At 60.7% G+C, this 12389-nt stretch overlaps 2 protein-coding genes across 2 annotated transcripts in view; one reads left to right on the top strand and one right to left on the bottom strand.

Annotated features, from left to right (window-relative positions):
- Nucleotides 1-12389, bottom strand: part of IDH3A (isocitrate dehydrogenase (NAD(+)) 3 catalytic subunit alpha) — a 207535-nt gene that overhangs the window by 59443 nt on the left and 135703 nt on the right. The gene's annotated exons all lie outside the window — the stretch shown is intronic.
- The window catches only part of TBC1D2B (TBC1 domain family member 2B), a 46065-nt gene continuing 42422 nt past the window's right edge, over nt 8747-12389 (top strand). Inside the window, exon 1 of the mRNA XM_077774292.1 lies at nt 8747-8897. Within this exon, the coding sequence (XP_077630418.1) occupies nt 8762-8897 (136 nt within the window). The 5' untranslated portion in view covers nt 8747-8761. The remainder of the gene's footprint in view (nt 8898-12389) is intronic.

Raw genomic sequence — 12389 nt, 5'->3', positions numbered from 1 at the left:
TCCTTACTCATAGGTGTATAAAAACAGGCCAAGGGCTAGGGGTGGCTCCGGGCTGTGGTTCCCGGAAGCTCCTGTTTTAGGAGGGCCTCAGCCACTTCTCATCCGCTCACTCGCTCCCTCTGCTCAGGCACTGGGGCACAGCTGAACAGAGCAGGTCCCGTCGCTACCCCTGTGGAACTTTCTGGAATGTGGGGAGACACGGATAACACCAGCCAGCACTGCGCAGCGTGGAGGGGACCAGGTCGGTGTGTGTGACAGGGGTCCCGGTTTGTGGGAGGGGAGGCTGGGAAGGACTTGCAGAGGAGGAGGGGGAGGGGAGCGGCGGCAGCGCTGGTTGCCCGTGTGGCGCCAAGGACGGCCAGGTGGCAGCCGGGGAGACGGGGGCGCAGCCTTTGGAAGGGAGGCCTCTGGGGCCGGAGCTACAGGAACCGGCAGTGTTCAGCAGCGCTGGACAGTGTTTTCCCTCTTCCACACTGGTGGTGGGGTCGTGTCCGATACTCTGCTCTAACTACGCTGGCGGATTAGCTGGTCTGCGTGTGAGGGTTGAAGTATTTATGTCCCACGCTGGCAGGAAGGTTTGAATTGTGAAGTGGAGATACGGTTGCCCTGTGCTTCTTAAGCACCACGGTTTCGGGGGGGCGGGGGCGGCAGCGGGGTCTAGGAAGCTGCCCCACCCAGTGGACTGCCTTTGCTAGAACATTCCCAAATCCACCTTCACCACTGTTCCATGTGCTCTGCTCATATGCACCTTACCAATTTCCTTCCTCCTCGGATGTGGCTCTTTCTTGAGGAGAGGCCACCAGCTGCCACGTCACCGAGGCTTCTGAGGGGCGGACAGGTCTTCTCATTTAGGCGCCTTTACCCATCAGCCACTGGGTTACAGGCTTCCTGTCTGATCAGAGCAAAATCCTTCCACTCAAAGGACAGAACCCTGTTATTGTAGAAGTGACTCTCGGAGCGAGGCGTGATCAGGAACCGTCATTTCTCTGAGGTTTGCGCAGGAGGATCTGAGTGACACTGGGGTGGGCGCTTGCCTACATCCCCTCGGGTCTGGTCCTCAGCTGTCCCAGAGTGAGCGCAGTGTGGACGGTGATGCTTCTAACTGATGCCCCCTAAACCCTAAATACTCGGCCCGCAGCGCTCAGTGGCGTGCGAGGCCCCCTGGGTGGCAAGAGGCTAGGACGGTCCCCAGGGAGCCTGTGGGTCCCACAGTTTCCCGGATAAGCTGTGGCTCCCCAGGCCGCACGGGAAGCCTCGAGCAGACGGCGGCTCCGTGCTGCTGTTCCGGGAGGTGGGTCCTGCCCCGTTGGGGTGCTGAGCACTAGTGCTGTGCCCTGCTGGGCACACAGCCGGGGGCAGAGACCGGCCAGGAGCCCCCCCCCGCCCAGCGCTCAGAGGAGCGACGGCGCGTCAGGGATGCTCAGTGTGCCCGAGCGCCCCCAGCACGTGTCAGAGCAGCTGCCGCGCTGCGAGAGTACGCGTTTCCCGCAGCCGTGGCCGTGATGGTTCTGTGCACTTAAGAGACTACAGTAGTGAGACGTTAAAAGGAGACCAGCGCCTGACGGCTTTGGCTCTGGCAAACCTTCGCAGAGAAGCCGTGTTTGTGTGCGGGAGTCGGGGCTGGTGTCTCCCTTCTGGGGGCGGCCTGGCATCTTCCCAGAGTGAGTGAACCGGAGGGGGTCCTGTGTGTGCAGGACTGACCTGGGTGTGGCCCGGAGCCAGGCGTCTGTGGTCCCTGCGATAATCCTGTGAACACTGCCGCGTTGGGGAGGCCTTGTGACTGGTCGCCGAGGGCTCCCCGGAGGAGGTGGCCTGGGAGTGGTTCGGTTTGGTACACTATTGCGTAGCTGCTCGCAGACATCGCTCCTCTTGGGCCAGCAGGATGCGCTCCCAGTCATCCTTTGCTTACATTTCTCAGACCGATTTTGTGGGAGAACTGGAACCTGGTGGGGAGGGGTCTGGAGCCGCGTCCTTTGGACTTCGGGCCCTTCCCAGGCCCCCCAAAGGGAGTCATGTTCCGTGTGCGCTGGGTCTGAGGGCTGGACGGCAGGCCTGGCGGTGGACAGGGTGGGTGGGCTGTGCTGTCAGAGGGGTTCATCTCGGATTACAGGACCTAATTGTAGGCAGCGGGCCCGAGTTTCATTTCCCTTCAGCTCTCTGATGCCCCGGGAAGACTGTGCTTGCGGACAAGGTGGCCTGACTTTCTAGGAGTGGCGCTGCCAGTCAGCCCTTCGCCTAACGGGTCCTGTTGGGTGAGGCCATGATGGGCACCTGGGGAGAGCCGGGCACTGTCTCTGGTTCGGGGAGCTTGTCCCGTCCTGTTCTGGGCTGTGATTGGGGCATTGTCCTCAGTGGCTCTGTGGGTTGGAGGAAGTCATGATGTGCTTTTGCTCCAAGGGTCATCTGTCCCTGAGTCAGGCCTGAAGGGGCCCTCAGAGGGCAGCCTGCCCCGACCCCGGGTGCTGAGTGAGGGATTGGGGTTCCTCTGCGGGGCGGCGGCCGCTCGGGCGCTAGAGCCTTCCCCAGACACGCAAGCGATGTGTTCTTATCTAAACCTAGCTGTCCGATGACACTGGCTTTGTGTTTTGACTTTAATCCATCTGGAGGAAGGCAGGACACGTGGCGGGTTGGGCACAGACACCTGAATTGTCCCGTTACCCAATCCGGCTGCAGCGGAGGCTTGAGACCGTCAGCCACGTGTGATTTGGAAACGGACAGTGTGGACGCTAAGATTCCTGAGGGGTTGACGTAGCAGTGAGGGTGAGGCGGTGGCGGCTCCCTGGCGGGGACGAGGTGTGCGCCAGAAGGGGACGGACCTGCTGCCCCCTGGGAGTCGTGGCTGGTGCCCCTGCAGACCTTGTCCCCGCGGCCTTTCTCTCAAATGTGCTGCTTAAAGGAAGCATCTTTTTCGGAACTATGGTTGTCAGACTGCACGTGGGAAAGGAGCCTCCTGGGCCCGTGTTTCTGCACACTGTGCAGTCCCACCCTGGGGATCCCCACTCGGTTGGTAGGCTGGGGTGCACCTCGGGGATCCACATGTCACCCGTCCCCCCCGCCCTCCCGCCACAGCTCCGGGGCCTCCAGGAACCACAGCTGTCCTCCGGATCATGACGGGGCCTCCTCCCGGCTGTGGGGTTGAGCGGCCCGGCCGCGGACGGCTTTCTGTGCAGCCTGCAAGTAGCTGCACTGTGTGGACGGAGACTAATGAAGCGCGCGCCCCTTAGCCTCAGGGGGATGCTCTGTGGTTTCTGCCTGCACATCTGCTTTGCATTCTGAGTCTCTGCGAGTGGCGGTTTGGGGCCTGGCACCCTCCCCAATCCCCTAGGCCCTGAGGTTTGTGCCTCCTGGGCTCTCAGACGGCAGTGGTGCCACCCGGTGTCCGGGGGGTATTTCTGGGAGGGTGTGGTTTAGTGATTGCCTCCACCCGGGAGCTCACGAGGACTCTCAGAGCCCCCAGATCCTTACCTGGGGAAAGGTGGGTAACAGTGGCCTGGGGGAGCCCCCCAGCACTTCCTGAGGCGCCAGCTCTGCCCAGAAGACTGTTAGAGATCATCAGTCTCCCAGATGGCTCACAAACTCCCCTGACCCCCGGGTCTTTGGTGGGTGGGGCCTGAGAGCCTGCCCTTCCCAAGCTCCAGTTCCTAAAACTTCATTAAGTCATTCATTCCTGTGTCCTTTTTTTTTTTTAGGTTTATTTATTTATTTTGAGAGTGGGAGAGCGGGAGGGGCAGAGTGGGGGAGAGACAATCCCAGGCAGGTTCTCTGCTGTCCGCACAGAACCAGCTGCAGCGCCTGATCCCACAAGCCATGAGATCGTGACCTGAGCCCAAATCAAGAGTCCGACGCTTAACCAACTGAGCCGCTCGCTCACGTGCCCCTCCCGTGTCCTACTTTTAAGTTGAAAAAACGAAGGTGGAATGCTTAGCACTGCACCGCGTGTGTGTGTCAACATCGCAGGCAGGCGGGCGCCGTCCAGCCGGCTGCCGGCTGTGGTGTGCGTTGCTCCCGAGCCCTGCAGCCCCCAGCTCTCCCTGATTGTGCAACAGCACAGCTGATCGGAGCCACAGGAATGCAGCCCCGTGGCCGCTCGGCGGCCACGTGTCCCCTTTCTCTCTGAAACAGAAAGCGCCTTGGCGGCCTTCCGCACTTCCTAAAGGGTGAGCAGACCCAGAGGGCGGCCTCGCCCTTGTCACCTGGCCCGGCCCCCCATGGGGCCTTATCTGTAGTGCCTCCTTGTCTGCGAATGTGCGTGCGTTTGCTTCACCGCCTTCCATGTCTGGGCCCCCCTCCCCGTCGTTGCCCTCGGTGGCTCATCTCGGTGATGTCGTCAAAGCCGGAAGGTGTCGGCCGATGGGTCGGTCTCAGGAGATTTGCTCTTTAAAAGAGGGAGCTCGGGCGCCAGGGTGGCTCCATCAGTTAAGCATCCGGCTTTAGCTCGGGTCACGATCTCACGGTTTGAGGCCTACATTGGGCTCTGTGCTGACAGCTCAGAGCCGGGAGCCTGCTCCAGATTCTGCCTCCCTCTATCTGCCCCTCTCCTGCTCACTCTCTCTCTCGCTCTCTCTCTCAAAAATAAACATTAAAAAAAAAAGGGAGCTCGAGGGGTGAAGGGGGAGCCCCTCTGACTTCCGCGTCCCCGAAGTGGGTGGCGGTGGGGTCTGGGCTCTTGCCCAAGCTTTGGACAGGATGGAGACCACACTCGTGTGATTATTTTCATAGCTAATTTGAAAATGCCATTTCGAGTTAGTGGTTAGAAAAGGTAGGAGGTAAGAGCTCGTGGCACCCACCAGAGGATAAAGGTCGGTGCAGGCCGCGCCCTGCTTTCTGGGGGCTCAGGGGTCCTGCGTGGGCGCCCTTCTCTGCGTCTGCTGCTGGCGCAGACGCGGCTTCAGAGCCTCCTAGAGAACAGCTCCAGCTGTCTCATTGGTACAGGGCCAGATCTCCGGAGATCCTGTCCAGGCTCGTGATTTTGAAACATTCAGAAGAAAATTTGGAACCTAAAGTTATTCATCAGATTTGGGTTGTTGTCTGTTTTTCATCTGAGTCTTATATCATCAGGCCACTTACCATATTCTCGTGTTTTTTACTGCTTACAGAAGAATTAGCTTAGACGCGCCTTGAGCGTCTAGATCTTCAGATTTCAGAAACAAAACTCTTTCATTACAAGCAGATGTGTCCTTTTAAGCAACGTGGCCTGTGAGATGTGCAGACTAAGTCCGTCCCGCTGCGTCCCCTCATTTTTGTGGCTCATCCAGACCCGTGGTCATGCTGTTCTTCCCCGCTCTGCAGACATGGGTGTGCCCCGAGCCTTTGGGGAGGAGCCCAGGATCTGCACCCCGAGTGTGTGACTGAAGCGCGGTGTCATCACATACACACTGATTGGTCCTGCCGAGGATGGCAGGTGGGGCGTCTGGACCGGGTCTTAAGGCATCGGTAGGAATTCGCAGGCGGTTGCCAGGGCAGCTGGAAGGGGGTTGTGGAGGGAACTTGGTCTCTGTGTGTCTGTGGCGTGGGGGAAGGGCTACCGCCCCGCAGGTGGGGTGACGCTGGACCAGTGAGTCCTGACGCTGCACTGCGCAGGCGGAAGCCGTCAGAGAGTCTGGAAGCTTGGGGTCTCACTGGGCGGCCGTGAGAAGAGGGTTTGGAGTATGCTGCTGGGGGTGCCGAGGTGGATGAACCAGGAGAATGCCGGGGAGTGCGAGCCGGTGAGATGGATGGATGGGGTCTTGACCTTGGAGAGCTGGCGACGCCCTCAGGCTGGAGAGCGCTTCTCTCTTGGGTGTGTGCCGTGCATGCAGTGTGTTCCTGAGATGTGTGCTTAGCTCGGAGCCGTGGCTGGGAGTGTCCAGTGGACCCTGCAGACTGCCGGCCACGCTCCTCGGGACCCCGCACTGTGTCGCTGGTGGGTGTGGAAGCTGCCCTTGGCGCCAACCCAGCATGCCCCCGGGTTTTACGTTCACCATCTCAGTATTTGGGAAGAGCCGTGGGGCGGCCTCTGAGCCCGGGGAGATGTGGAGATGGGCTGGAGCTTTCAGAGCCAGTGGCTGCAAGGTCTGAGGTGTCGGAGGGGATGCGGGTCGTGACTGCCCAGTGAGCAGGTGCCGCCTGTGGCGCCCCCTCTGAGCCAGACGCGCGCGACTTCCTGTGGCCCTCGGAGCCGCCACAGCTGGTGGGTTCTTGCCGTCACTCCTGTCCCACCGCCCGCCAGCGGCATATGTTGCCTAACACAGCACGCGGTGGGGTGGGGGGTGGTGATCGTGAACGGACAGTTAGGCTGCAGGGCCCAGGGCGCGACCCCGGGCCCAGCGAGTGATGCTGCCCTGGCCGCGATGAGCTTCCCAGGACCGCGTGTGCGCGATGTTCAGTGCGACGCGGCCCAGACGGCGTCCGCGCTGTTGCGCACGTCATGGAAGGGGCGGTACGGTTTCTCTCAGCGGGTGGAGCAGCTCGGGGTGTGTGTGCATGGATGAACGTCGTGTGAGCGGATGCAGCCGCAGGGTCCCCTGGGGTTCGTTTCCCTCTTTTTCCACGTTTCCCACATTTTGCACAGCAACTGTTACTGCTATTCGAAATAAAAGTCTAAAGCACGCTGTGACTTTTTTTTAAACACTTGAGAGAGCGCGAGCGGAGGAGGGAAACGTAGACATTTCCTCTGCCTTCCTTTCTGGGATTAGACAGGTGTCTGCGGTCCAAGATGACGGGATGTGGCAGGAGCGACGGTCCTCTGTTGCCTAGGGAGCCGCCGCCCGGGCCGCCCGGTGCCTGTTCTGCAGGCTTTCAGCCTGGGGCTCCTCCCGGGCTCCTGCGGCCCTCGTGGGCACCGAGGGCGCCTCGGGGTCCTGTTCACACCTCCCCGAGTTCCTGCTCCCGCTCGCGGCATCCGTCAGCTCTTCGGAAGTGAGCGAAATCCACACAATTCCTGTTGCCAGACGCAGGAAGAGACAGACTTGCTTTTCATCCTGGAGGCATTTTTCCTGGTGACTTAAATGATTTTTGTTACACATTCAAATCTGGAATCAAATTTGATTCCACTTTATTTCTTTCCAAACTTTTAACCAGTTGTCCTCTTGACGTCATTTAATAATTAAGGTTTTTCCTGCTGATTTTCCTTGAAACATGACATTTGGTATTGCCTGTGTCTGAGTCGCCGCCGAATGGGCCTTTACCATGTGCCTCCCAGCTTTGCAAGGCACAGCCCCACGCCTGGTATTTTTTGTTCAGAATGTTGCAGGTTAAACTGAAGACAGATTTTAGAATTTCTTTGCTGTGCTTTGAAGAGCTCCTGTAGAATTTTGACTGGATTTTTGGAGTTTCTACGATGCGTCAGGATTTCTGAAGCCAGGCATTTTGTATTCTGTTCGTGATGGGGAACGTGACTCTAGCTGGTTGTTGCTGTCATGAAGGAGGCTGCTCGCCGGGTGTCTCCGGGGACTGGTCTCCCGGTTCTGTGCACGTGGTGGCTCTTGGCCTGAGTTGGCGCTCGGTATGTGTTTGCCAAGGGAACGAACAGATATTTCTGTGTACGTGGCATCATCCCTTTTCCGCCTTTTGGATGGATCACCCCAGATAGGCCCCCAGTAAGGCCGCGGACTCCAAGTGGGTGAGTGCGAGCACAGCTTCTCACGTGTGCTGAGGTTTGATGGGCAGGGACCCTTCACCAGAGGAATGAAGGGCAGGGATCTGTGGCTTGGGGGGTGTCCTGGGGTCTGGGGAAGGGATGGGTGGGGCCCTGCTCCCCCAGGTGTGGGGGCTTCTGGGTTTGGGGCTGGCGGAGGTCTGGGGACAGAGGCCTGTGGGAGCAGCTAGGACAGACGCACGAGGGACACAGGAGTGCCCCTGCCTCTGTGGGAAGCTTCCCAGGGGTACGTGACGCGAGCTCTGGAGGTCGCGTTTGCACTGGGCGTGGAAGGGTGTGTAGGAGCTGCAGAGTCTGTTGTTCCAGGAGATTCAGTCTGTGGCCCCTGTGAGTCTTCAGACAGATGCTGGTCGCTGCTTCGTGCGGGCACCTGCCGCGTGTTGAGCTGAGCCTGGGCTCTGCCCCTTGCAGCGTGACCGGAATGCCCGTGTGGCTCTCCAGAATTTGGGATCAGAGCGTTTCAGTGGGGGTGGGGCGGGGCAGATCCTGACTCCCCACCCTGCTCCCCACCCCTCTGGCCAGTGGGCGCTTGGCAGATGTGGCGATAGGCTTTAGCACCGACTGGCTCCGTTGTCACCAGCAGGGTGTAGCTTAGCGCTGGACTCCGGGTGACAAACCCACTGAGGTGTTCCGTATCGCCAGATTGCGCGGGGCCCCGCCCCCTCCTGGAAGGGCAGTAGAGGCACCGGACGAGCCGGGCCTGTTGTTTTGGTCCCTAAAGAGTGCTGGCATTTCTGTGGGTAAAGCCTTCTCGAGTCATAGTGTCCTTGGGAGGAGCAGCGGTGGCTGTCCGCCCCCCCCACCCCCCCAGGAACAGGCTGCCCTTGGTCTGGGTTTCAGTTCCCGAGGCCACTGCCCACTCCCTGGGTTTGGCCGTCCTCCAGCCTTCCGTGGCGGGTGTTACGTGGTGGCATCCCGGGTCGTGGGAAGGCTCCCGTTGGGGCTGGATTCCTGGCATTCACGCTATTTACTGGCCACATGAGCGAAACCGCTGGTCCTGGCTGGGAGATGCCCTTGGCCTGTTCTTCCTGACGCTCCCCCGAGGGGTGGGGTGCGTCCCAGCCCTGCGTCCCGTGGGCAGTAATACGCGCTCCCCTTCTCTCCCAGGCCCCGAACCGCCAGCTCATGACCTACTGGCTGCAGGAGCTCCAGCAGAAGCGGTGGGAATACTGCACCAGCCTGGACGCGGTCGCCGGGGACAGCAGGGCCCCCCCGGCCCCAGGGGACTTCTCGCAGGGGCTCGTGGCCAGAGACACCCCAGGTGAGTCAAGGGTGCGGGCCGGCGGCGCTTCCTCGTGTGATGTGTGACCGGGTGGGTGAGGCCAGTGTGGAAGCCTGGGACGAGGATGGTGGCGTGGACCCCTCCGATGGCGGCCCTGCCTGGCTCCTGGGCGCTTCCGCGCGTGGAGTCCTCTTCAACCCGATAACGACCTTGGGGGTCAGCGAGGTCCGTGCCCAGCACCCCAAGCAGACGGGCGGCAGGGGTCCGCCAGCCGTGACCCCCGTCTTGACTGCAGGGCCAGGCCCGTGTCTGCCTTGCTGACGTGCTCGTGGCCAGAGGTCACTCACGTTTTTCCATACTGTTCTTGACACGCTTGGCCCGTGACTCCATCGCGTCCTTGAGGGAGAGTAACTGTTAGAGGCAATTCCGTGTTCTAGCTCTGTGGGATTTCCACGACTCCAGGTGGTTTGCGGTGTGGAGATCGTGTGGCTTTACGTTAGACACTCGGACGTTAAAGCCGCAGGGTCTTCTCAGGCCTGGTGCGGAGCCCCTTACAGAAAAGAGCAGGAGACAGTTACTCGCTGACCATCCCTGCAAGACCATGGGGGGCCGTGTTGCGCCTGTGTCCCCGAGGGGACACACAGGGGTGTGCAGAGGGCCACCCGGAGGAAGCCAGCCGCCGAGGCCGCTGCGCCCATGTGTCTTGATGATCAGAGGTGCTCACGTGAAAGCCTGGATGGCGAGGGCTGCTTCTCACGCCTGCAAAGATGTGTGCCTTGAGCTTCATGATGCCCGTGGGCCTACTCAGCTCCCCGTGAGCCGCAGCCAGTCCCAACACCCAAGCAGCCCGCGTTTCAGACACGGATGCTGGGACTCCTCCGAGCCTTCCCCCCACAAACCCGATGTCCCGCCCGCCACGTGTTCACCAAACACGGTGTTTTCTGCTCTGGTCAGTGAGACACGGCTGAACGTCAGCCACACCTGTCGGTGCACGCTTCTCACAGACGCGGACACCCGAGGGGATGCCCCTGCGTCTGGCTCCAAGTTCTCTGTTGGCTGTGGCTTTGGAAGGCGCTGTTTTAGGACTTTGGATCAGAAGAGGCTCTGTAGCTCAGCCTGGACACCACGTGAGCATTGGATACGCTGCAGGGAAATGGGCAGATTCCTGGTGCCGCTGGTGCCTTGCATGGGGTACACACTCTTTGCCCCAGTTTCTTCATTCAAGTTGATTTATTTATAATCTCTGCGTGCAACATGGAGCTCGAACTCACGACCCCGAGATCAAGAGTCACAGGCTCCACTGACCGAGCCAGCTGGCCACCGCCTGGTTCTTCGTCCTGAGGATGTAGTGCGTGTGACAGACCCAGGGCGCCAGACCAGAGGGAGTTTGTAACATAAATCTTTCCTTTTCTGGAGGGTGTCTGTGGCCGGGAAGCTGAGGAAGCATCTGATGCCCATGGTGCTTCTCTTCATTTGGTTTGGGGCCAAGCGTGGCCTCTGAGGGGTGCTCGTTTGTCCAGCCACGTGGCCACGCAAGTTGGGCCTGGTCCCTCCTCTTGCAGTGTTCCGGTCTCACCGTGTGAAGAGAAAGTTGGGGCAGCAGGGGTGCTCGGGACTGAGCTCATAGGGACATCCCCTCTGCAGAAGTGGAGTCTAGGCCAGGTCCTGAAGATGACCTGGGGGAGGGGAGCAATCCAGCACGGCCCGAGCAGGTACCTTTGCAGGGCTAGAGGGGGCCGAGCCGGGCGTGGGGGCCAGCGTGGAGAGTGCCTCTCCCTCTGGGTTTGGGACTTGGGGCTTCCCTGTCAGAGCAGGGGTGGCCATGAACGTTCCGTGTGTAGACATGACTCTAACGGCAGACTTAGACTGGGTTTTGGCGTCTAAGAAAAGATAATGGAACTTTGGACCGCTGGGCGGTTGTGAGGCTGTTGTCGTGTGGGGAGTCAAGAAGCAGCTGTATTTTAGCCCTTTTATCGTCAGAGAGAGGAGTTGGTCAGAGGATAAAGTGCAGGAGAATAGGGAGGGTGTGCGAAGGTGTGTGAGGGAGGGAGGGAGGGCGCCCCGTGGTGCTGCTGCAGCCGCGCTGGCCGCTGGCCGGGCTGACTCCAGCTACGATTGTTTGCAACTCCAGCCTGCACGAAAGTAACCCTTTACCTCTCTGCCCCCCGTCCAGGGCGTTCCCAGGTGTCCAGCACTGGCTGCACCCACCCCCCTACTGGGGGCGGGGTCACGGGAGTGGACACCTCCCCTTGGCAGGCGGTGGTGCATCTCGGGAGGCGTGAGAAGCCCTGGGGCCCGTGATTAGGGCTTGTCAGACTCGGTCCCGGGGCAGCCGATGTGGCCTGCCACGCATCGTTTTACTGAAGCCGCAGTTCATCTGTACGTTGCTTTTGGCCGCTTGTGCACAATAACCAATCAGTGGCCAAGACCATGCGGCCCATGAGCCAACAGTCTGCCACCTGGGCCTTCAGGAAGTTTGCCGATGCTGCTCTAGGGCCCTGGGCATGTCTCTCCTTCTGAGCCATGGTTTCCGCATCTGGGGGACAGAGAGTGTTCGTGCCGCCTCCTCTGGCAGCCTGTGTTCTGGGCAGTGTGCCACACACCTGCTATTTAGGGACCACGGAGTCACAGTCTGTGTGTCCAAGGAGTCTGTCTGTGGCCTGGTGAGGCCAGGCCAGTTCAGAGGCGGGGGCAGGGTGAGCATGGTGTCGGCCTCAGGAAGTGGAAGGAGCGGCTGTTTGGGGCCCCGGGCTCTGAGGCTGAGGGGCATGAGAGGGCCCCCCAGAAAGCTGGGTGGACGATCAGGGGCCGGGCCTGGAGGGGTTTTTACAAGCAAGAGCACAGTGAGCGATGGGTCAGACGTGCCGAGTGGGGAAGGGCCCCTTGGCCAGATGGGGGGCTGGGGTTGGGCTAGAAACCACAGCGGTCACGGCAAGGTTTATGGCAGAGTGGGTGGAAAGAGGCTGGAGGCGGGGAGGGTGTGGGGGAAGCTGCAGGGTCTGGATGTGGGGTCGGGTGTGGGGGAGGGGAGGCCCCCTTGCAGCTCTGTTATGTGGGTCACACGTCAGGCTGCCTGAGGTGCAGATCATGTCCAGCTGTCGTCAGCAGGAAACCTAACGAGTGTATTTGCCTCTTGGTGGGCTGCTTCCGCGGTAAGGCTGCTGCCCGCTGCCCGCCGTCCTTGGCACATCCACTTCCCACTCAGGGCTGCCCCTGTGTCAGGAAGGAGCCCTCATCCTGTGCCTCACTAGCCGGGATGCTGCCGCATGGCCTCCCCAGGCCGGAAGGGAGGCGCGGAAGCGGGTGTCGGAGCTGAGCACGTGGCCATCAGCAGAACCGGCATCTGTAGGGAAGGGAGGGCCGAGGCGAGCCTGGAGAGGCAGCGCGCACTGTCACGCAGCTCCTGAATTTGTTCTCTGGAGCCCTCGTCTTCCGAGCGAGAGCGTGGCGTTGTGCCTGGGGTCTGCAGCTTCGGGTCAGCCCGGCTGCAGATGGAGGGACGGCCTGGCCGCCCCCGCCTCCGCTCCCCCC

Source organism: Crocuta crocuta, unplaced genomic scaffold (assembly GCF_008692635.1).
Source record: "Crocuta crocuta isolate KB4526 unplaced genomic scaffold, BGI_CrCroc_1.0 scaffold7, whole genome shotgun sequence".
NCBI lineage: Eukaryota > Metazoa > Chordata > Mammalia > Carnivora > Hyaenidae > Crocuta > Crocuta crocuta.
The sequence above is the reverse complement of the archived record's forward strand: the minus strand, read 5'-3'. Positions and strand labels throughout refer to the sequence as shown.